The following is a 23,649-nucleotide window of genomic DNA, read 5'->3' as shown; positions in this document are numbered from 1 at the left end:
AAAAATGTATTAATGCATCCTATATATTTTAGTCTATTATGTCTGACAAACGTTAAAAGAGCAGCACTAAACACTGTTTTGATGACCGTTTGTTTGATTGGCGTGAGGGGGAGGATCAGGGCAGTACAGTATACCCTGCATGCAAAATATTATCTTAAGCCACCAACGCGCAATGGCTCTGCTCACTCTTACGTGGGTGTGTTCTGCACATAAGGGTTCAGCAGCAAAATCAGATGGCTGGTTAACTTAGTTTGTAGTTTGGTTGGTTGATTGGTTGATTGGTAGTTTGGGTGAGAAGATGGTTTGTGGTAAGAGTTGTTGGCTGACAGTTGGGTGCTTGTTTCGTTGTGAGGCGTTCGATTGTTTGGTTAATAGTTCGGGTTGACCAATACGCCATTGATTGGTTGGTAGTTGAGGTGGTTTAAATTGTTGAGGATAAAGATTTCCCTTGAGTATTATTCTATTTATGTCAATCCCAGGCATCGCCACTAGATTTTGGGAATCAAAGTTTCAAATGATAGTGCGCCACAGGTCGATGGTGGGAAATACGAACTCACTCTATAATTGCCTGGCAACTGGTTCAGAGTATCCCTACCTACTGCCCGAAGACAGCTGCGATAGACCCTTGTGAGGATAAAATGGATCGGAAAATGGATGGATGGATGTTAAATGTGTAAGCTTTTTACAAATGTGTTAAGCATTTGTTAGAGCTTCAGCTGTTGTGAAACTATACTGTACACTAAATAATGATTTAGTGTATTGTTTGGCCTACTGTTAAATCCTCTGCTGTACCAAAGCCAGCATGAGCAATTTAACCCTGGAAAACCCATGGGGTCAAATTTGGCCCCGATAAATTCTGCTACTCATATGCTACCCTTAAATTCCAAAGGGTCAAATTTGGCCGTAACCTAAATTAGATTAAATCATTGAATGTTTGAAAAAAAAACATATATTTTGGTGTTCAGTGAACATATAGCAGTCGTTTAATGTATAATTCATCATTTTCCAAAGAAGAAAAAGGTTCTTGGGTTCTCCAGGGTTAAGTTCGTGATCCTCGAACTACCCTAAAACACCCGTGTAATTGCCTTGCCATGCTGATACTCCTCACAACCACTTGAGGGCGCTCTTGCACAGTACGTTGAAGTTGCAATGACTTTCAAACTACATTGCTTCTTTAGTGATTAGACTACAGTTAGAACATCGGTTACAATATTTCAATGAACATAGGATTCACATTGGTGTGTTGTATGTCGTATATTGAGGGAAAAGACAAAGAAAGAGCAGCGTTCAACACGTCGCGCTTGGTGGTCTTTTGTCGTCATTGGAAGACAACTAGAGCCAGGGAAGGTCGCCGTTAGAGGTGCACTGGCCGCCTCCGGTGCACCTGTAGCCGGCCTGACAGCAATGCTTCATGTCACTGCAGCACACCGCCTGTGAGATAAGGAGAAAGGATTTTTAAATGTGCTGCTTCATGAGCGTTTCGACCAGGGTTGGGAAAACCTTTGGGGTCAAGGAGTTTATCGGACTGCAAGATGTAAAATTGTTGAACTATAAAATTATTGTTTTGTTTTATTCATAATCATCTTACCTTGACATGTAAAAATGTGTATTTTACTTTTTTTTATATGAATGTGGGAGGAAACCGAAGCACCCGGAGAAAACCCACACAGGCACGGGAGAACAGGAAAACTCTACAAAACAGGCTAGGGCTGGGAATTGAACCCTGCACCTCTGCACTGTGAGGCGGACATGCGAACCAGTTAACACCATGCCGCCTAAACTCATATACTAAATCTATATTTTACTGTTTCAGAGAAATTACATTTTAAAACGTAGAATGTTTTTGTTTACCATGACTTTTGTTTTGTTTTTTAAAGTAGTAGTATACTGTATTTAAATCAAGACATAAAATGTTTTATTTGGCTCATATTCGACTATTTGTAGGATTTAATCAGATAATCTTTCAATAAAAATTTTGAATTCAATGTTCTATTTTATGAGAATCTGTGTTTTATTTTTAAGAATTTACAACATATTTTCAAATAAAAAGGGTATATGTAAAATATTTATTACTACTCTTTTTAAAAAAACATTTAATGCAATAAATACATTTTCTTCTATTCTTGATCATGTAAATGAAAGAACAGAAGTGGGCCTTCTAAACTCCGCCGGCACAATGCTTTGGAGAGATAATTATCGTACGTTAGCAAAAGGACAGCATCCCCAATCCGTGGGCGAAATCTTGCAGCAGGTCTGCCCGTCGCTGCACAGGCTCTGGTCGTCGCACTGCACAAATCCCGGCTTCATGGCGACAACAGTGGTCCGCGGCGGGAGTAAGGAAGAGATGCTGGCCGGAAGTTTAGGGTACCACGGGATGGCCACTTGCCCTTTCACGCACTTGGACTCTTGCTCATCGCACGTGTAGTCCTTGGGGCAGCAGTGGTTGCCGTCGGGACAGCAGACGGCCTGTCAAAGAGGTAGTGAGACTTAAGTAGAGACTAACCCTCGCTTCTGCTTTCACAAGCAGTAGTGCTAGCCCAAAAAAATGCTCAGGACAAGTGAGCTTGGTGCAAACGCAATGACAAAGGAAGGGACTTTTTCTTGTTTGGAGGAAAAGAACAGAGAAACAGGTTTTACTAACTCTTGACAAGGTCCAAGGCTCTTTGTTGGTTGTAAGTTTTTAAGTGGTTGGCTAATGCGAGCGGTGTACAATATTCACCTGAGGCACAGGGCAGCATCCCCACAATCCCGTTTGGGTCTTGCAGCAGGTGGAGCCGTCAGGACACGTGCGAGTGTCGTCACATCTCACTTCCTGTTCCTGCTGCCTGGACTTCGCGGCCTCTTTCTCCAACCACGGCACTGAGCTCCATTCCAGATCGCAAGTCTGAGCAACCAAGTTGCACGTGTAACCTTGAGGGCAGCAGTGTAGAAAGTCACCGCAGCAAACTGCCTGGGAAGACAATCCAAAAAGACAAACAAGCAAAAAAAAATCATCAGGCAAAAGCATGTTCAATGTTAAATTTGCAGCCACCGTGTTACCTGTGGTAGAGGACAGCAGGACCAATCCCCTCGGGCGGTTTTACAACAAGTGGTGCCATCTTGGCAGTAGGATTTGTTGTCACACGGGACCATATTGGCTGTAAAAAATAGCAAAAAAAAGTTTGAATTAAACGGGGATGTGTCATGTGTCCAAAAATAAAACCACGAAAAAAACTAAACTAAGCAAAAAAAAAAAAAACAAGTCCACCTTCCACTATGCACAATCCCTCCTGACCTGCAAGACCTGAATGACAAGTTACGTTTGGCAGCACATCTCGACACGCCCGCCCCGACAAGATGCACCCTTTTGTTTTGTTCGACATGGCCAACTACATTCGAATATGGACCAAATCACCCTGAATATGACGCCAAAACCTTTAATATTCTCCGCGGAGGAACTTTGGTGTCAGAGCTTTTAACAGGTTAATGTGTAAAGGTCAAGCCTCAAGGTCAAAGTGAGGTCAAATATGTAAACAGTAGTAGATAACTAGCCCTGCGATCGTCTGGCAACCGCTTCAGGGTGTCCCCCGCCTACTGCCTGAAGACCGCTGGGATAGGCTCCAGCACCCCCCGCGACACTTGTGAGGGTAAAGCGGATCAGAAAATGGATGGATGGATAGTAGATAGCTAGCTGCTTATCTGGTTATTTTTATGGTGGCTACTGACTTTGATTTTCAAGAGATCATCTAAGGTCAAACTGCAACAAAGTCATACATCAGATTAGAGGTCATATGTTGATGCAAGAATCACAAAACATGTCCCACTTCTGATTTAGTTCCTTAATCAGCACAAGATAAGCGAACGGGGCTGACCGTGGGTGATGCTACTAGTTCAACACTTTATCCACACACTTCCCCCCCTCTCAGCTTTTTATCACACCCGAGCATCGTCAACGGTTTCTCCGCGCTGACAGAACCGCTCATCTGAATCAGGAAGTCCCTTGGGGGGGGGTGGGGGGGGGGAGCGAAAAACTGACCTCGTTGGTTCTCCCAGTCAGCCCTCCTCCTGGCAGGAAGCTTGTTCCACATCGGCATGTCCTCGCCGTCCTCCGGTGAGACGCAGACGGAGCGTCGGACGTCGCACAGGCTGCCCCCGGGGCAACAGTGCTCTTTGTCTTCGCAGCACACGGCCTGTTTGGACGGCCTTTTGTTGTCAATTCTGCATTTTTTCAGATATGTACACGATGTGACTTCCCTAACACTGTACAGTGAGCTCGCTATGAGTGAAATGGTAGGAAGGCACAAACACTGCATTGAAAGCAATTGTTCTTTTTGTGCGGCACAGCACGTTGTTGCAGCTGCTTTAAACTGCTTTGAAAATAGTGAGTTGAGTCCAAACAGAAACACCAGCTGCCTTGACTAGAGTTTGTGTCAAAAGCAATTGGCGCTGGGCCTAGCTAGCAACCTCAAGCTCTGGTCATGTACGGTAAGCTGCTTTTTTTAAACCTGTTTTTTGTGAATTCTGGAAAAAACATTCGGCTTCTTCACTATGTTTCCGAAGTTGAACCCCGCCAGCAACGAACGCAGTTTGAAGTTCAAAGACGAATCACTGACTAGCCATTCACAATGGTGTTTAGCGCTATCATGTTTTTACTATCTCCTTGTCCTTGTGTGCGAGGTATCGATGCAAAATGGGAGGTGGAATTTTCTGACAAACCAGAATGGAGTCAACGGCAACCGCAGTTTACTGTTTAACACCTGACCCTCTTTAAGCTGTTGAAAGCAGTTGTTGGTGGAACCAGCAGACTGCCAAGACAATTTTGCAGCTTCCAATTTACCAGAGGCGGAATGAACACGTCTGCTAGACATCAGTAGCCACAACTAGAGTTTGAGCATTTTATACTCGAGACTCAGTTTCCACACACCTTTTAGTATCAAAAGCTTTTGTCGCTAACACTAGCGAGCACTAGCTCGCGCTAGCTAGCACTACTTTTTTTTTCCCACGTTCAAAGTTTCGCCTTCCCAATTGTCTGACGCCGCCACACATCTGTTTATTGCAATGCGCATATCAGCAGCGGCTACGTGAACACACACTATGGACATGGCAGCCTCCCACAAGTTCTGTCCGACACGGAGAGGCAAATCAATTGTAACATCACCGATATGTATACGGTAGGCTGATTATACCTTTGGCAGAGGGCAACACCCCCAGGTGCCCTGCGAGGTCTCGCAACAAGTGCTGCCGTTAGGGCACTCGGACACCTGGTCGCCGCACAGCACCACCGACTCTACAAATAGCAAAATTAAGTGCAAGATACAACATAATGTCAAGATTTAGTCAACTTTCCACAAATGTTATGCGTTACAAGTAAATAGGGGTTCAAACAAAACAAAACCTGGTTTGAAGCACCACATGCTGTCAGCACTGCAGCGGTGACCCTCCTGACAACAACGCATCCCGTTAGCGCAGGCCAGTCCCTGTCGGAAAATTTCATGATCACTCATATTGTTCGGAATCTGACTCTACTGTTTATAAATGTAATTAATTCCATGCATAGCGTCAATGTCATACACTGTAGTGGGTGTATTAGAATTCATCATGGTACTGTACATCTCTCGTCGCAATACAATGAACTCCCAATTTTTGCATTCACAAACACGGATTTTTGGGGAGAACTGACTTCCGTTATCCGCTGAAGAACTATTTATTGTTTTTGTGATCAGGTCAAAGTCACTGAAATATTTGACACCATATTCTGGCCTGCCAACAAACAACGTTGAAGTTAAGGAGGGAGCAAGGTGCAAATTTTGGAGACCCAAGCTATATTTTGCTTTATCTCTCTAGCTATAGTCTTAACCCTGGAAAACCCAAAAACCCTTTTCTTCTTTGGAAAATGATGAATTTTACATTAACTGACTGCTATATGTTCACTGAACACCAACATATACAGTATGTTTTTTTTTTCAAATATTCAACGCTTTCATCCTAATTTAGTAATTTGACCCCGTGGGTTCTCCAGGGTTAAAACAGCTCATGTAAGTGTAAAGTGTGACAAAGAATAAAACTTTCAAACATTAAAAGAATGTCAAACCCCATTAAAGGACTACTTAAAAAATTCATTAATTTCATTCATTTTCCAAACCGCTCAATCCTCACTAGGGTGGCGGGGGGTGCTGGAGCCTATCCCAGCTGTAGGCGGGGGACACCCTGAATCGGTTGCCAGCCAATCGCAGGGCACACAGAGACGAACAACCATCCACGCTCACACTCACACCTAGGGACAATTTAGAGCGTTCAATCAGCCTGTCACGCACGGTTTTGGAATGTCTGAGGAAACCGGAGCACCCGAAGAAAACCCACGCAGGCCCGGGGAGAACATGCAAGCTCCACACAGGGAGGCCGGAGCTGGAATCTAACCCGGTACTTCTGCACTGTGAAGCCGACGTGCTGGACTACCGGGCCGCCTACTTAAAAAAAGATGCAGTACTATTAGAACTATACCCTCATCTGAAGTTTGACTTCAACCTTCAGTTTCCATTTTTCTGCAGTGTCAGCATGTCCATTGTAGGTTATTGCAACATGAAGAAACTTTGTAGGTTATTTCAACATCACAAAAGTGAAAGACAGCCTTGCAATACTTTTGGTGTCTGGTGGTTTTGCTTTGCAGGGTAACGTTACTATCATGTCCTCTCACTTGGTCAGAGGGGCCACACTGGAAGCTGCTGGTGGGTCGGTGATCTTCTTGACACGTCCCACCAAGTGGACCCTCAACCAGAAACAGTATGGCCCAGCAGAACCCAGCCAGGCTCGGCATCTGAAATTGTGTTTCATTATCACAGCCATTCATCAGATCAACATTAATGGACGATATTAGATGACGTACAAATTAATCCTGTGGCGCCCATAAAGCCTATTTTAAAAAAATAGAAGCAGCTCTTACCTTGATTGTGGCCTGTCAGCGCTTACCTTGACTGTGGCCTGTGAATCGTTTGCTAAGCGGAGCAGTGTACAAAGTCGTGCCTCCTGCTGTACAAAGGGCTGCTTTGAACACGCCCATTTACTGTAAAAGTACAGCCTGGACGTGCCCATATCACTTCCTCTTTTCTTTTGTCATGAAACAGGAATATTTCAAATGTATCAGGCTGATTTATTCTTTTAAGTACAGTTTTATTTGGGGGGGGGGCATGCTTGTGTATGGTCAAAATTGTTATTTTCTGTTAAAAAAATGGATTAAAATAACCATACAACCTAAATACATTGTTCTTAAATCATGTTTTTCTTGTGTTTGAACTGCGTGACATTCGTTAAAAACGGGCTGCATTCAGGAAAATTAAGAAATAAATCCTACGCGGCTAGATTTGAGTATATTTGTACAATTTATGTTATGTCTATATGCTTACAATATAACGACGTTGCAAAACACTACACTGAAGGCGACATACAAATACATAAGTAGGTCATTGAAATACAGTGTTGTAGTTTCCTTTTAAAAATAATTATGCACTATTAACGCTCCAACGCTCCGCTGATGGCCTAATATAAAAGATGTTTAACGGTAATCACTAATCGTAATGGCTAATGGACATTCTTTTTTAATACAGGGGAGCAAGACAGACATACATATACAACTCGTTGTGTTTGTTACTCAATGTTTTAAAGAATATAAATAAATATAAAATATAAATATAAGCATATTTAAAATGGGTGAGTGGTGGTGAATCCAGTTTGTTTGAGATTCAATTCCACCATTGAAATCAACCTATTAATAAATATGAAAATCATCAGAATTTGGTTAAATTTTACTTGTTTTCTGAAAAAAAATACTTTGGCCACTATTTTAGGAGGGAGACTAAATTATTCTCAATGTCCGAGCATGACTCTTTTTATTTGCAAATTTGTCTAACTTTGTGAAAATCCCAATGCTTCAAACTTTCCCACTTCAAAGCTCCAGCATTTTATTTGTTTATTTATTTATGGGGGGGAGGGGGGCTCTCGATTTGAAATTTGAAACCTCACCTTTTGGGTGGACTTGTTTACGTGCTGCAGCTTCCAGTACCTCCACCGTCCATTCGAGGGCGACAGAGCAACGCGGAGATTACGGCCATTTTAGCGCTGATGTGTATACGATGGGGATCGATCTGGTCTCGTAATACAAAAATGACAACTCACGCACCATGCTTTTACAGATCTGTCGAGTTTCATCTTCACTGCATTGATGAATCCCCCCGACAAACTCAAATACAATGAACAACGGCAGTTTACAACAGCGATGCGGACCGTTGCTTGGGGAAAAATATTGAATACCAAGTAACATGGGTGAAGGTAATTGGCGAAGAGGCGTAAAGCTCCAGTTCAAGTAAACCTTCACGGTGAGTAGAAGAGGGTGGATGCTAGCTTGCTAGCTTACAACGCTCGACAGCTTTGCTAGCTTACTTGCTAGCTTCAAATGGTGTTCAAGTGAGAATATTCGGTTACTTGCGATTATTTAAATGTCATAACACCTCGTTACTGTTGGAAAAAAACGTTTAAAAAATAAATTTCATGTTTGACAATGAGCTCGTCGTCTCAGCACGATGAAAAGAAATGCACTGTTCACTTTGCAACCTTATCAAAACGCCCTTGTTGGGCGCTATGGTCTTTCTTTCATAAAGATTAAATCTTTTATATAGTAGATTGTAGTCAAATTTTCTCTTGGAAAATTTAAATTTGATGTAAATGGCGCCCCTGCTGACTTGAGGTTTAATTTGAGACGTGGTGCGTTCTGTCGTCATAAGTGAATAATGTTAACTCGTTTTGCAAGAAAGGTATTTACTTTGTTCGTATTTTCTTCGCCCTTAAGCACATGCTTGATCAAACAATAATTATTAATGTGTGAAGAAAGGCATGGCAATTGTTCAACTAATGTTGGTATTGCTGTAAAACAAAAACTGGAAAGAGCTTGAAAAATCGAAGAAATTGCATCTAAATGTTGTGAATGTTTTAATTAAAGAAGGTATGACATTTTAAGTACTTCTAAAAGCGGACAAAAGTGACTGCTTGTTTCAAAATCAGAACAATAGTGTCTGTAAGTTTTTATGGAAAGAAAATGAAGCTGCGACCTTGAAGCCTCACACTTTGCGTAAGTGGTGGACCAAATTATAAAAGAGACGCACCACAATAAAATGTATGATGTCACAAGCTGAGTAACACTAAAGTTAATGAGTTAATTCTGTTAACCCTCTTTTGAGCAGACTCGGACATGATCACACAAAAATGGGGTCTCGAGTAATGGCAGCACTAGGTCCCTTGTCATCATATATATACACAAAATAAAAAGAACGAATGTGAAAAGAATTTCTTCTTGGACAAAAATGATCTCTAATACCAAACATGAAATGAGCAGTCAAAAGGCAGAGGATGCCTGGTCCATCTGTTTTTGTTGCTTCCTCGCTGACACTATTTTCTCATATAGTTTTATCCATGAGGCAAGACTCTCAAGGAAAAATCAATTGGCACTTGGGAGGGCATACTGTGCCTCAGAAATTTCTCACGTGTGACTGCTTGTGCAAAACGGGAAGGCGTGCTGAAGAAATGTTTAAGGCAAATATTTCGGTGATTGCCTCCCTCGGGGCTCCTTTCATGTCGCACACAAAACTATGTGTCAGTGATTCCACACTTGGTCTTTGTTTGTCAGCGGGAATTAAACTCACTAGCTGCTACTTTTTTTTGCGGGGGTGGGGGTCATCAAATGGGTCAGAAAAGCAGCTACCTAAGGTGATAACACTGATGTGCTTTACACTATAGTAACCATGAAAACAAAAAAATGCCACACTGATGAATGAATTCAAACTTATCAATAGATTTGATTAATTACCCAGCCCTAATGTGACGTTTTGGTTAAATGGTGCGCTCTTTGCCAGACTGCCTGTGGCTGCATAACTACTTTGGGCTTATGCACAGCTTTGATAAGCTATCGGCAAAGGCCCAGTAAGTGACTGCGCCTTAGCTACTGCGCTTTTGTGTTGTGTTGCACTAATAACATGCAGAAACAATTCAACAAATGACAGTTGTTTTTCTTGCTTCTATCCTTTATCTTTGTTTGTGTTGCAACGGGAACAGAAAAAAAATTGCGATTCTCAAACAGGGCCCCCCCCCATGATCCTAAAGGCCATTAAACATAACTACCATGTAATCGGTTGAAGAGCATAATTACTGCAGATATTTTTGAAATTTTAGTAAACAAAAAAAACCCAAAATTTACAAACAAGATCTTAATAATCAATAATCGTTATGTCTTATATTTTATATTTCATTCTGTACTGTGTACAGTTCACTTGTAAATTTATTTTTGTGCATGCAAATACTTTGTTTTTCTACTTTATTTCTTTCAGAATCTTGCAGCTGTAAATTGCAAATTTCTCCATTGTGAGACAAATAAAGGTTTTCTTATCTTCTTATGATCTGAGAACCTACACAAAAATAAGGGGGAAAAACATTTGGTATACATTTCTATTTTTTTATTGATACTGTGAGTGTCAAGTCAAAGTTTAAAGAGGGAAAAGTCATATTTTTAACAAGATAATAAATACAAATAATGATTACAAATGTAACTTTATCCTCATATTTACTCGCCCCTCACATAAAATGTAAATATAAAACAAAAAAAAGAACTGAACTTTCTTCCTTTAATATCCCCTTTGTTAAAAACTAAAAGCAACACTTTATTCTTGCAGCATGGTCAGATTTATATAATGAACAACATTGGACTTTGATGCCTTATTTCTGTACCTCACAGTCATATCAGAGCTTTTACATCACCTGGCTGAAAAGTATGGTAGAGATGGTGTATTGGTTTATTATGTTTTTTTTTTTGGTGGGCAAGTTCTCCTCTGTGGCTATGCGGACCCCTGTTGGTCCAGGGAACCCCGTTTTAGAACCACTGGTTCAGCGAGCTCCAACCAACAGAGCGACTGCAGCGCTTCACAAGCCTAACTAGCAGTCGTGAAGGCACGTGGTTGAGCTTGTGCTTGACCGAGGAGGGGTTTAGTAAACGCCTCTGTGGCGTTCAATGTTCTGTGTTTGGGGCGACAGGTGGGCACGATGGCGGAGCGGGCCGCCGGTAGCACGTCGGCCATCTCTCCAGTGCAGCAGATGCTGGCCTCTGGCACTGGAGCCCTCCTCACGTCCGTTTTTGGTGAGAGATTTTGCGAAAGAGAAAAAAAAATATGCACAGTCATACCTTGACTTACAAGTGACCCTACACACAGTTTTTAAATTCATTTTGTTGTTGTTGTTTTTTTTTTAACTACAAGATATTTCTTGATCTGTTTTGTGCTTTCTCTTATGAGGCAGAATTTGAGTTGTGAGTGAGCTTCAGATATGCTGTGCTTGAGGGAAGTGGGAGTTAAAATACTATAATGCCCTCACTTATGTTTGTTTATTGAACGGGACACACAGTCAAACGCATAAATACAAAATTTAATTGAAAATTTACATGCAACTTTCACAGCGTCACATCACCAAAAACTTTGCAATCGCCGACAGATACCAGAAGAGGGCAGCAAAGCATTTCAAATGGGGAGGATCATAAAGCATCAACGGCACGCTTTGGAATGTACACAATCATGAAGCCACGTTACATTTTCAGGACTATATTCATTGGTTCAATTCTGAAACACAAGCAAAGTGCTCCAACTCACTTCAATAAAGTTCCTTGGTCCCACGATTGCGCCAAATGATTACTTTCAATACAATGCTCAAAGGTGATTGTGAGAGTTTTTCAGTGAAAAATAAGAGGACAGGTCTAGCATCCCCAAAATCCAGTGACTGGATCAAGCCGCATCTAATACGTGAGGGGATAACGTAAATTGAGTTCGGAGCTTGGTCCCCGAATGAATAAAACTCGTAAGTCAAGGTACCACTGCCGGACTTTGTGTGGGCGATGACCATTGGAGTGTTGTCGCTCATTCTTTGAACTGTTTTGCAGTCACGCCTCTGGATGTGGTGAAGATCAGGCTGCAGGCCCAGCAGAGTCCCCTCCATCAAGGTATCTGCTTCTCGTCACCGTCTGCGGATGTTGATTTGGTGGATGCCGTTTGGTTTTTCTATTTTAACATCCAGACGCTCCTTTTACCTTTGCTTTCTTTCCAAAGCTGTAACAAATGACGCGGCTTCTTGGGCTGGTGTCACTCACCCCTCCAAGTGTGAGTAGCGTTCCTTCGGCCGCTGCACGCACGCAGTCTCTTAAACTTTAGTGTGTTGTTCTGCATGTGTGTACGAGGAAATGTGAGGGGCCACAGTGAGAGGACAAAGGATGAAATGAAAAGCAGATAAGTTTCAAAGTTAGGTGAAAAATGTCATAGAGGTCAAATAAAGTAAAAGGACTCAAGTGTTAATGTCACAACAAAAGTTTCCGACCCCCTCCCCCACACATATGATTTCAATGTTCTCATTCTGTTTTGAATTATAAAGTTCATTTTTTTCTTTCCAAAATAAATTCCTTCAAAATGTTTTCTCTTGAGGAAAAAAATGCAACTTTATTCTTGCAAATTCAACCAGTCTCACAAATATAACATTTTAAAGTGACTTAATTCTAAAAATAAATGAAAATCCAATTTTATTCTTGGCAAATCTGTATTTTATTCCAGTTTTAGTCATCAAGAATTGTTTTATTCTTGAAAGAGGTTTTCTTTGGCTTAGCACTCTTCACATAATATATCCTAATTCTCAAAGTATTATTTTATCGCCTTGTTCATACAAAATTGCTTCTTGTAGGTTACCCACTTCATTTTTGCAACAGTCCAAATCTCTTTTTGTAATTCATTGACTGGGATCATCCTTGTACTTTGTTCTCATGGCCACCACTTGAAAAACAAAGACGTTTTGTCCCCTTAGTAATAATGTGACTTTGCGCTAGTGATGGCACACATTTTCTTGACATTTTTATTCTTTTAAAAGCGACGACTATCAAATTGACTTCACACAAATTGCCTCAAGTTATGACTTAATTGGCATTCTGTGAGTGTTTGGATTTTTATATTTCTGGACCAAAAAACTATATACGTCACTTAATAGTCTGACCTAATTCTTGTGACAATTGGCCTTCCTTCTCATAGCTAAGACTTCATTCTCGTACTCTTCTGGGTGTGGCCTGTCACCCCTTCATAACACGTGTGCGTCTTTAAACACACCGCCGATGTTGGCAGATTTGTGTCCTGTGTCGTCGTTGCCTTATCACGATCACGTCTGGAATGTGTCCACTAATAATTGGCGTGCTTCAGGCTATTTTTATCCGAGATCCAGGCAAGGCCGAGGTCAAAGGCATCCTGTGTCGTAACGTCCTTTTTTTTTTCTCCGTTTCACCCAGGGAGGTGCTTCCTGTATTGTAATGGCTTGATGGATCACATCTACGTGTGTCAGAATGGAAGCAACTGCACCAGCTGGTACAAGCCGCAATCACATTTCAGCGGCACTCTGGTGAGTTAAAACCAAATACGAATGCCGCAAAATCCTCAACGGGGATTGCGGCTGAGCCCAAATAGTGAAACTCTGCAAATCTTTCAAGAAATAAAAACAGGAAATCTCAAATGCAGATGAAAAATCACTCCACCCAAAAAATAGTTAAACCTAACCGAAACTCCCAAGACCCCCTCCGCTCCCAATAATGCCAAATTACAACTTGTATTGCTTTGACCTGAGCACAAAAACAGTCATAGGCTGGTGTTTTCAGCAAATAAAGGTTCTGGGGTCCAAAAAAATAAAAAAATTGGCAAATCCTTGGCGAAGTTTCACTGCACGGCACTAAATTTAAATCAGTTTGTGAGTCACCTCTTTTGTTTGTCCGCTTGCGTGGCAGGATGCTTTTGTGAAAATCTCTCGTCACGAAGGACTCAAGTCTCTGTGGAGCGGACTCCCACCCACGCTGTCAGTAATTCGCCCCGCAGACTTGGCAGCGCGACGACCTCAGTGGTCTAAACAAAGGGTTGTGCGTTTTGTTTAGCGTCATGGCCGTGCCCGCCACCGTCATCTACTTCACCTGCTACGACCAGCTGCGGGACTTCCTGCGTTTCGGCCTGGGTTTCCAAGGCAACCACATCCCACTCCTGGCAGGAGGCCTCGCCAGATGTAAGCCTACAAAAACACGCATGAAAATAATGAGGTGGAACGCGACTTTTTTATCATGACTTGAAGTCCAGTGTGTTGACAGCATAAGCAGCCATTTTGTATAAATAGACTCCCAAGTCTTTGTGATTACCATTCCCCCCATTCATGGGAGTTGCGTATCAGACAAGACACACCCACTGTTGATAAAAAAAACTTGACATAGTTAAAACATAGCTTTGCCTCCAATTAGCTTATGCTAACAAACAATCATTGCAGTGGGTGCCGTGACGGTCATCAGTCCACTGGAGTTGATCAGGACCAAGATGCAGTCCCGCCACCTGACGTACGGCGAACTGCGCGTTTGCATCCGCAGCGCTGTGGCCCAGGGTGGTCTGATGTCACTGTGGCGCGGCTGGGGACCCACCGTGCTCAGAGATGTTCCCTTCTCGGGTGAGAACCGCCTTGTTGTTTGTTCCTGTCCAAATAGCGGACTTGTCAGGTCTGATAGGATCATAATGTCTTTTTCCTTTGGACAAGTTTAAGACGAGGGGAGGTCATGTTTTATGAAAAGTGTTGCAGCAGCTGTCAAGTTAGTCTGAAGACTTTGTCTACGTTCCGGCATGCGTGCGTTCTGGCCAATTTCTCCTCTTTGTTTGTGGATGCGCAGCAATTTACTGGTTCAACTACGAGCTGGTGAAAGCCCGCCTCTGTCAACGATCCCAAATCCCACAGGCCAACTTCGCCATCAGCTTCACCGCAGGCGCCGTCTCGGGAACGGTGCGTATACAACAACACATACTCACCTTCCATTCTGAATCTATTGAAAAAAGAAATTGACGTAGAGCAGTGGTCACCAACATGGTGCCCGCGGGCACCAGGTAGCCCGTGAAGACCACTTGAGTAGCCCGCCAGTGCCTGGACATTGTGATTTGCTAGTAGAAATTATGATTTAAAAATGCAAACATTGGCAGTACTGTGAGACATTTCGAAACACGATCAAAGTCTGACAATTTAAATCATCAAGTATTAAAAATAACACATCCTCATATTATTGAAGGTATTTTGGACAAATATGTTATTTCAGACGTGTATCAATTTGGTAGCCCTTCACACAATCGGTACACATGAAGTTGCTCTCACCCTCAAAAATGTTGGTGACACCTGACGTAGAGCAACCACTGTGGCAGTGGCTGGGCTGTCAGTGATATCCAAATGCATTTCTGCGTCCCAAATGTCAGATCGCCGCCATCTTGACGCTGCCCTTTGACGTGGTGAAGACTCGGAGACAGATCCAGCTGGGAGAGATGGATGCGCTCGGAGGTGCGTAGACTGCCGCCGGTAATTGATGCTTAACCACATGATTGCAATCGTCTCATTGCTGTCACTGGTCCTCGTAGCCCCGCTGAAGAAAACTGTGTCCACCTGGCGCATCATGAGGGACATTTGGAGTGAGGTGGGCTACCGGGGGCTCTTTGCAGGTACGTGCCGACATCTCGTTCACATTCACATTATTATTTCAAAGAAGGGCTTGGGTGGCAGATGTGGCCATGAAATAATCTATTAATTATAATAAAAACCCATGTAATCGCCAAGTTGATTCCAAAGTGAAATGAACGCGTTTTTGTTTTCAGGTTTCATGCCCAGGGTGATTAAAGTGGCACCAGCCTGTGCCGTCATGATCAGCACTTATGAGTTCGGAAAGGCGTTCTTCCAGAAAGTCAACCGGGATCGCGAGCCTGTGGCATCCTAAAGGGGCGGCTGGAATATCTCTGGGAGACTTTTTTTTTTTACATTCGCCATTTGGATGAAGTTAATGTTCAAACTGAAATGGCGCTTTTTTTTTTTAAACACAATTCAATTTTACGTGTGTCCTATTGGGGTTCACGGTTGGTGTGAGTTCCGAACCACATTGTACTGATTATAGGATCCTATTTTACATTTATGGACAAGTAGTTGTTTGATGTCAACAACGGTCAAGAAGCTGCATTTGTGACGCAATGCCACAACGCCATGACGAAAAATTGCATGAGCAAAGAAGCATGACCAAGCTGCTGAAGATGCATGGACATCGAATCATTCATCGATTCAGTCATTCATTCCTTTAGTGAGGGGCTCAGTGTTGTAAGCTTCCTGGCCTGTATCCAGGGAAACATTTTGGACTTGACATTTTCAATGCACCATTGGACTCATGTAGCACTTACAGTTTTTATGAATGCCCTCAAACACAAATGACCACATTTTTAACTCACAAAGCTGCTGGCCTCTCTTCCGTTCTTACAGTTGGAGCAAAGCCATAGGACATGACAGAATCCAAACAAAAAAGAAAATGGACTTTTGCGCAATTTGCAAACAATGTCTGTCAAAACCTTGGGATTTTCCAGACCAGATGTTTCTTACAACACTGCTTTAAAGTATAATTATCTTGCCTTAAGGTGGAATGTTTCATTTTTTTCAATACATTAAATGGTATCATGATGGCAGTTTTGAGTTTCATTTTATTAATGAGATTATGCATATTGTGTGGTCACGCTTTTCATGAGGATAGGGACCAAGTGAGTACAAGATGGTGACAAAGCACTACTTTTGTCTAAAGCTCCTCAACTCAATGTAATTCATTAGTGACAAAGCACTATTTTAAAATAAATTAAGCTCCTCAACTAACATCAACAAAATTCCTTGGTGTGAATCCTTTACTTTGGTCTAAATGAAGCTCTTTAACTTTCTTAAGTTTATTGGGTGACAAAGAACCTCAATTTGTAGAGATGAAGCTCTCCATGTACTCACAACAATAAGGTGACAAGATGGCCCCTGAGCACAAATGGCAAAGAGGTGCGTTTGTCAGAGAATATCGGAGATGGGTTGTGGCACCAACCAAATAAGCAGTGAGACGAGTTCAGTGTTCTGACCTCAATTGAAGACGTGAAGCTAAAACAGCGACTCCTGCTGGTCACTATGTGTCGCCTCGAAGGCGGGACTTGTAAGGACTCATTGTGTCTCGCGATAGTTGCGCCACCTTAAAATCATCGGTCCCCGCTACGCAAGGCCTCTTTCAGTTGGATCGGAGACAAAATGGTAAGTGAGTTCCGCAGAATGACTACTTCTAGTACTGACAATCCATCACACATCTTTACCATCTGAAGCTTTAGTGCACTTACAGAGTTTCACGTAATTTATATGAGGGTTTAACTATCATATTCGGATGGATTTTCTCGCCTATCACGAATATTGATTTTGAAAAGGCCTGCGCATCGTATTGTGGCCTAAAATGGCTGCTTGTTCTCCATGTTGTCTTATTGAATGGGCTAACATAACGATTTCCCAATACACATTACTATGAAAGTACTCTGCTGTCTTAATTTTGACAACTCTGTGTAGTTGCATTTTAGCTAGCTAACAACGTGGTCGACTGATACCCTCTTAGCCGCCAATGCTTACGACGGACACTGTTGAAATGAATGAACACATGTTTGCCCTTTCGTAGTCCCACCGCAAGTTTTCGGCTCCGCGCCACGGCTCTCTGGGCTTCTTGCCTCGCAAGAGGAGTTGCCGTCACCGGGGTAAGGTCAAGAGCTTCCCCAAGGACGACCCGAGCAAGCCGGTCCATCTGACCGCCTTCCTGGGTTACAAGGCCGGCATGACTCACATCGTCCGCGAAGTAGACAGACCTGGATCAAGTGAGTTGTCATATCCAATCGAATGTTTTTTGTATTTTGTCTATGATGAGACCCTCGACGGGCGGACAGAATGGGCTTAAACTCCCTTGCTGATTGTCGAGTACTGAGTACACTTCCTGACTGACTGATTGATTGTCTAATTGCATGAAAGTCAACTTGTGTGCATTTCTGTGCAGAGGTGAACAAGAAGGAGGTGGTGGAAGCAGTCACCATCGTGGAGACTCCCCCCATGATTGTGGTCGGCATAGTGGGTTATGTGAGCACCCCCCGCGGCCTGCGCTCCTTCAAGACAGTTTTTGCTGAGCACATGAGCGACGAGTGCAAGAGGCGGTTCTACAAGAACTGGTGAGGTGCCATGCCGCGATTTAAGAGCAGTGGTTCTCAACTGGTATTACTATTTCAGCCTCTTTTTTAAATTAGTACAGATTGTAGTTCAAATCTACACTGTCAACTACTAATGCCGTCATGATATTACCCTTTTCTATCGGCATTAAAAATATGCTTCTTATAGACACTTGCTTCTTTGACTTTCTTGAAACTATACTGAAGCCAAATTTTGAGTAAAATTAAGCTATAGCTCATTTATGTGAAACAAATTGGACAAAATCATAATTGCAGTAAATCCATGTATCCAAAGATACAACTATAAAAAAAAATTTTAATGGTTCTCACTGCACTTCGTAGGTAGTCTGACACTGAGCGTGGTTGTCAGCTTCACATTATTCTGAACCTCAAATCATAGTTGTCATTAATTTAAGGTGGCTGTTTTTTCATCCGCTTTTAGTCTGTACCCACCAGTTGAGAAGCACTGACCCAGAATGTTCAAAGCAGACGTTAGTAGGCCAGTGGAGATCTTTTCCCTGAGCGACTAACAGTTACGGTGGCCCCTGGTGGCAGCTCCGCTCAGGTGCCCCGCGCCCTGATGAGCTCCGGGCTCCTCTGGCCGGTGGAAAGTTCTGCTTAGAAACCGTGCCACGAGCCGAAATCCCCTCATTGGCTGGTGCCGCCCCCTCTTCGATCAGGGCGCCCAGTCTGGCGCTGTGTTCTTCCGCTGACCCTCCGTGGTCATGAAGGACCTGTTGCCAACCTTGCTGTGACCACTCGCAGGTACAAATCCAAGAAGAAGGCCTTCACCAAGTACAGCAAGAAGTGGCAGGATGAGGAGGGCAAGAAGCAGCTGGAGAAGGACTTTGCCTCCATGAAGAAGTACTGCCAGGTCATTCGCGTCGTTGCGCACACACAGGTGAGTTGAGAAACAGGTCTTAGGGGGGGCTCAACTGCTTGCTTTTACAGACACCGCCTTACTTGCCAACAAGCTTGGGAATGGATAGTTTGAATTCATTGAGTCATAAAAAAGGGGGGCAGGTCAATTTTAAATGTAAAATCTGAGCAACAAGTATCCGAACACAAATGGTGCAGGAACACATTTAGACATGATGATGCAGTTCGGCACATTTTCTTTATCACCGTCAAAAAAGCCCCACTTATTTTGCTATCTGTACCACTTCAGTGCATGGTGATTGGAGTTAAGAGCACGGTTACCAAACAAATGGAACTCTTTCCTAAATGCGCATAAAATGCGACCAAGTGTTGGCAAGTAGGCTGGCGTCTGTGCCGTCGGTGACGAGACAATGGAATTCCTGCGTCAGGCGTGGCGCCTGATGATTCCAGTGAGGATACCTTCCAGCTGCCTTCCTTCTGAGACTCCGCCTCCCACAAGCAGCCGCCGCGCGCGCGCTCTGTCCTCACGTGTACTCCCTCGCTGACGAGCCTCCAATTTGTTTGTCGCCAGATGCGTCTGCTACCTCTGAAGCAGAAGAAGTCGCACCTGATGGAGGTGCAGCTCAACGGCGGCTCCGTCGCCGATAAGGTGGACTGGGCCCGCGAGAAGCTGGAGCAGGCCGTGCCTGTTGCCAACGTCTTCACCCAGGACGAGATGATCGACGTCATCGGGGTCACCAAGGGACACGGATACAAAGGTGACAGACACACTTGGCTCAATACCTCACTTTGGCCAGATCTAATCATTTTTCCACTGCTTTAAAGTTGGGGAAAAAAAGATCTCGGATGAATTTGTATTTCCGATTTTAAAGTCTTTATATGCTTTGGTTGAACCACCAATCTAAATTGTTGGGACTATTTGATGTCATGGGACAGATGAGTGATATTAAAAGGGTCTGAAGCGTTCAAAGGTGTTCAATTGGAATTATCAGTTTTTGAAATTCGCCGTGTTTCGACCCACAGACCACTTGAAGCTGCACCCTTCTGTCAAACGGCTCTGTCGCTTGGTGCTAAGTGGTTTGTGTGGCACCAGAACTTATTTTTACCCATGTTACTTTTGCCTGTGTCCAGGTGTGACCAGCCGTTGGCACACCAAGAAGCTGCCTCGCAAGACCCATCGCGGTCTGCGCAAGGTTGCCTGCATCGGCGCCTGGCATCCTGCTCGCGTGGCCTTCTCTGTGGCCCGCGCCGGTCAGAAGGGTTACCACCACCGGACCGAGATCAACAAGAAGGTACGCCGACCTCAAGCTGCGCATTTCAAATGTCATTGCAACATGAGGGTGACGTCTGGTTTTGTTTTTTTAAGATCTACAAGATCGGTCAGGGCTACCACCAGAAGGACGGCAAGCTGGTGAAGAACAACGCCTCCACAGACTATGACCTGTCCAACAAGAGCATCAACCCTCTGGTCAGCACTCGCATGCCCACACTAACGCCTTTAAGTCCCCCAAAACATGTCACTGATTGTTTTTTGTTTTGATTTCCTTTCACTAGGGTGGATTTGTCCACTATGGAGAAGTCACCAATGACTTTGTCATGGTCAAAGGGTGTGTGATTGGAACCAAGAAGAGAGTTCTCACCCTCCGCAAGGTCAGGATACCATCATACAAACACCAGTCGTTGTTGGACTGAAGCTTAACCGTAACATGGAAACTGCTTTCTTGTACGAACTGATGCCCGTGTTCCCCCCCTCCAATAGTCTCTGCTGGTCCAGACAAACCGTCGCGCTTTGGAGAAGATCGACTTGAAGTTCATCGACACCACCTCCAAGTTCGGTCACGGCCGCTTCCAGACTTTGGAGGAGAAGAAGGCCTTCATGGTGAGATCGTCGTTACATTTTTCTCTTATTGGTCCTCCACGTGCACTGTTCGTAACCTTGTTCAGCCTTCAATGTGAACTCGGGTTCCATTCCAGTGCCAGATTGAGTTTCCCGTGAGGCAGGGGAGTAGCGCCCCCCTTTGTGCTCGCTCCCTGTTCACTCTCTGGAAACACGCATTGTCTCAAACTGTATAATTACACACACTGTTCGCTGAAGAAGACTTCAATAAACCAAACGCGTTTATCTTTTGTCTGCAGGGACCCCTCAAGAAGGACCGCCTCATCAAGGAGGAGACTGCCTGAAGTCTCACGGCTCTGTGCTGTCTTTAATTTCTGCAGAGTTTAATAAAAAAAAATTGTACAAAAACAAACTTGTGGAAATGACTGGAGGTGTGATTAGAGCTAGCATATACGACTTGGACAAAAGTTTTAACCCGCTTGAAAGGGTCAATTTTTTTTGTTATGGTAACCAGTAAGAAAAGTAGTTCAATTATGCTCGTGCTGATGGTTGTTGCCACTGCAGATATTTGCAGCCCTGCATTATAGCATCAGTATTCCAAGGCCGTAATTGGACACGCCACTTGCCTGTGCGATGGCACGAGAGGTGGCCCCTTCATTTACTCGCATCTTCACAGTACGACCAGCAGAGGGCATGGTGGGAGCGAGCCAGTTGCATCATTCCACAACGCTTTGATGTCCTAGAACACTGGATGAGATAATTGGCTTTTTGGATGGAGAAAATTACTTTTAAAAGAGGTTCGCCAGCACTATTTGGGACTCCACACAAGCTCGCACGTGGATTTGAAAACGTAATCATTGTTTTAACTCATAATGCTAATCTTGGAATCCTAACCCTTGTTTAAATATCTACAACTTTATTGAAATACTTGCATTTTTTTGCACACTTACTGTACATGTTCGTATGCCTGCTCCGCTGACTTTTTCTTCTTTCAACTCCAGCTGACCCAATGACGAAAATACTCGGGCTGAGAGCACAGTCAGCAACTGTTCTGTGGTCGGCATAAGCAATAGCCGGCATGCACAAAACACACACGAGCACACACGGGGGGGGGGGGGGGAATGTCTGAGCCGGCAGAATGATGACATGCACAAACACAAATTTGCCATTACAGCCACCCGCTTGCATTTTATGTGAACTTGGTCCTGTGAGTAGGGGGCGGGGGGTACGTGACAATGAGCCACCATTGGTGCTGAAAATGGTCCATTTTCCACATGGCCGCTAAAGTGACACGAAGGTCATTCGTCAATTTCATGCGAGTTAATACAAGCAGAAATGCTTTGATATCTGAATGTGCTTCATTGTTTCAGCCAGGAGGTGGTGCACCGCCCAAGACCAGGATCAGGGCCTCCGACTTTACCCCAGCACAGAAGACACACAAGACATACATGGTCGTTTTTTGGGGGGGGGCTAAAAACGCCTTACTATACATCGAATTGTTTTTTCAGCCAAAAATGCCTTACGGTACATGGTCGTTTTTTTCGATTAAAAAACGCTTTACTATACATGGTCATTTCTTTGGGGCTAAAAATGTCTTAATATACATGGTCATTTTTTTCGGCTAAAAAATCCTTACTATACGTGGTCATTTTTGGGGGGCTAAAAACGCCTTACTATACATGGTCGTTTTTTTGGGCCAAAAACGCATTACTATACATGGTCGTTTTTTTGGGGGGGGGGCTAAAAACGCCTTACATGGTCGTTTTTTTTGGGCCAAAAACGCGTTACTATACATGGTCGTTTTTTTTCGGCCAAAAACGCCTTACTATATATACATGGTTGTTTTTTTTTTCGGCCCAAAACACCTTACAATGCATGGTTGTTCTTTTTTCGGCCAAAAACGCCTTACTATACATGGTCGTTTTTTTTTTGGCTAAAACGCTTTACTATATATGGTCGTTTTTTTTCGGCCAAAAACGCCTTACTATACATGGTCATTTTTTGGGGGCTAAAAACGCCTTACTATACATGGTCGTTTTTTTGGGCCAAAAACGCCTGCCAATGCATGGTTGTTTTTTTTGCGGCCAAAAACGCCTTACTACACATGGTCATTTTTTGGGGGCAAAAAACGCCTTACTATACATGGTCGTTTTTTTTGGGCAAAAGACGCGTTACTATATATGGTCGTTTTTTTCGGCTAAAAACGCCTTACTATACCTGGTCATTTTTTTCGGCTAAAAACGCCTTACTATACATGGTCGTTTTTTTTGGCCAAAAACGCCTTCCTATGCATGGTCGTTTTTTTCGGCTAAAAACGCCTTACTATACCTGGTCATTTTTTGGGGCTAAAAACGCCTTACTATACATGGTCGTTTTTTTGGCCAAAAACGCTTTCCTATCCATGGTCGTTTTGTTGGGCTAAAAACGCCTTTTTTTGGCCAAAAAACGCCTTACTATACATAGTCGTTTTTTTTCGGCCCAAAACACCTTACAATACATGGTTGGGTTTTTTTTCTGCCAAAAACGCCTTACTATACATGGTCGTTTTTTTCGGTTAAAAATGCATGACTGTCCATGGTATTTTTTTTTTTTCCGGCCAAAAACGCTTTACTTTACATGGTCATTTGTTTGGGGCTAAAAACACCTTCCCATACATGGTCGTTTTTTTCGGCAAAAAACAGCTGACTATACATGATCGTTTTTTTTTTTTCAGCTAAAACGCTTTTTTTTGTGTGGCTAATAACGCCTTAAAAAACGGCCATATATAGGGCCATTTTCTTCAGCTAAAAAACGCCTGACTACATGGTCGGTTTTTTTGGCCAAAATGCTTTACCATAAATGGTCTTTTTTTTCTTC

The 23,649-nt window shown here is 43.3% G+C and overlaps 3 protein-coding genes and 2 non-coding genes across 7 annotated transcripts; 4 read left to right on the top strand and 1 right to left on the bottom strand.

Annotated features, from left to right (window-relative positions):
* Nucleotides 1-1,150: 1,150 nt before the first annotated feature.
* Nucleotides 1,151-7,083, bottom strand: grna (granulin a). Its single transcript, XM_052048730.1, has 9 exons — nt 6,946-7,083; nt 6,674-6,793; nt 5,375-5,456; nt 5,166-5,266; nt 4,016-4,169; nt 3,040-3,137; nt 2,720-2,950; nt 2,203-2,466; nt 1,151-1,431 (listed from the first exon to the last, which is right to left on the bottom strand). The coding sequence occupies exons 1-9, from the start codon at nt 7,066-7,068 to the stop codon at nt 1,333-1,335; spliced, it is 1,272 nt and encodes a 423-aa protein (XP_051904690.1). The 5' UTR covers nt 7,069-7,083; the 3' UTR covers nt 1,151-1,332.
* Nucleotides 7,084-8,150: 1,067 nt separating this feature from the next.
* slc25a39 (solute carrier family 25 member 39) lies at nt 8,151-16,541 on the top strand. 3 transcript variants are annotated; one of them, XM_052048737.1, is made up of 12 exons: nt 8,151-10,792; nt 11,050-11,152; nt 11,945-12,004; nt 12,111-12,161; nt 13,325-13,434; nt 13,814-13,881; nt 13,958-14,082; nt 14,338-14,511; nt 14,729-14,838; nt 15,300-15,381; nt 15,459-15,539; nt 15,693-16,541. In XM_052048737.1, the coding sequence occupies exons 1-12, from the start codon at nt 10,730-10,732 to the stop codon at nt 15,809-15,811; spliced, it is 1,146 nt and encodes a 381-aa protein (XP_051904697.1). In that variant the 5' UTR covers nt 8,151-10,729; the 3' UTR covers nt 15,812-16,541. The 3 variants fall into 3 exon arrangements, with proteins under 3 accessions (XP_051904697.1, XP_051904695.1, XP_051904696.1); XM_052048735.1 differs by having other exon boundaries at nt 8,152-8,348; XM_052048736.1 differs by lacking the exon at nt 12,111-12,161 and having other exon boundaries at nt 8,152-8,348.
* A 492-nt stretch (nt 16,542-17,033) lies between these two features.
* On the top strand, nt 17,034-21,138 carry rpl3 (ribosomal protein L3). Its single transcript, XM_052048731.1, has 10 exons — nt 17,034-17,133; nt 17,543-17,735; nt 17,912-18,080; nt 18,843-18,978; nt 19,528-19,714; nt 20,088-20,248; nt 20,323-20,424; nt 20,511-20,606; nt 20,716-20,835; nt 21,093-21,138. Exons 1-10 carry the CDS (start codon nt 17,131-17,133, stop codon nt 21,135-21,137), a joined length of 1,212 nt encoding a protein of 403 aa, XP_051904691.1. The 5' UTR covers nt 17,034-17,130; the 3' UTR covers nt 21,138.
* Nucleotides 19,348-19,444, top strand: LOC127590570 (small nucleolar RNA U83B). The gene has a single exon (XR_007959695.1). It is a non-coding gene; the product is annotated as a small nucleolar RNA U83B (small nucleolar RNA).
* LOC127590568 (small nucleolar RNA SNORA54) lies at nt 20,876-21,010 on the top strand. Its single transcript, XR_007959693.1, has one exon. It is a non-coding gene; the product is annotated as a small nucleolar RNA SNORA54 (small nucleolar RNA).
* Nucleotides 21,139-23,649: the final 2,511 nt, after the last annotated feature.

The sequence above is a fragment of the Hippocampus zosterae genome, chromosome 17, assembly GCF_025434085.1.
Source record: "Hippocampus zosterae strain Florida chromosome 17, ASM2543408v3, whole genome shotgun sequence".
NCBI classification, from domain to species: Eukaryota; Metazoa; Chordata; class Actinopteri; order Syngnathiformes; family Syngnathidae; genus Hippocampus; species Hippocampus zosterae.
This window is presented reverse-complemented; position numbering and strand designations above follow the sequence as displayed.

Bases quoted from the DNA above. Each gene is read 5' to 3' on its own strand.
- slc25a39 (XM_052048737.1), top strand. From the start codon at position 10,730: ATGCCTTATTTCTGTACCTCACAGTCATATCAGAGCTTTTACATCACC. The intron at 12,162-13,324 runs GTGAGTAGCGTT...CGTTTCACCCAG, and splicing joins TGTCACTCACCCCTCCAAGT to GGAGGTGCTTCCTGTATTGT. The intron at 14,083-14,337 runs GTAAGCCTACAA...CAATCATTGCAG, and splicing joins GGCAGGAGGCCTCGCCAGAT to TGGGTGCCGTGACGGTCATC.
- grna (XM_052048730.1), bottom strand. From the start codon at position 7,068: ATGGGCACGTCCAGGCTGTACTTTTACAGTAAATGGGCGTGTTCAAAG. The intron at 4,170-5,165 runs GTATAATCAGCC...CCGTCCAAACAG, and splicing joins GGTGTTGCCCTCTGCCAAAG to GCCGTGTGCTGCGAAGACAA. The intron at 3,138-4,015 runs GTCAGTTTTTCG...TATTTTTTACAG, and splicing joins TGACTGGGAGAACCAACGAG to CCAATATGGTCCCGTGTGAC.
- rpl3 (XM_052048731.1), top strand. The intron at 18,081-18,842 runs GTGAGGTGCCAT...GACCACTCGCAG, and splicing joins AGGCGGTTCTACAAGAACTG to GTACAAATCCAAGAAGAAGG. The intron at 20,425-20,510 runs GTCAGCACTCGC...TCCTTTCACTAG, and splicing joins ACAAGAGCATCAACCCTCTG to GGTGGATTTGTCCACTATGG.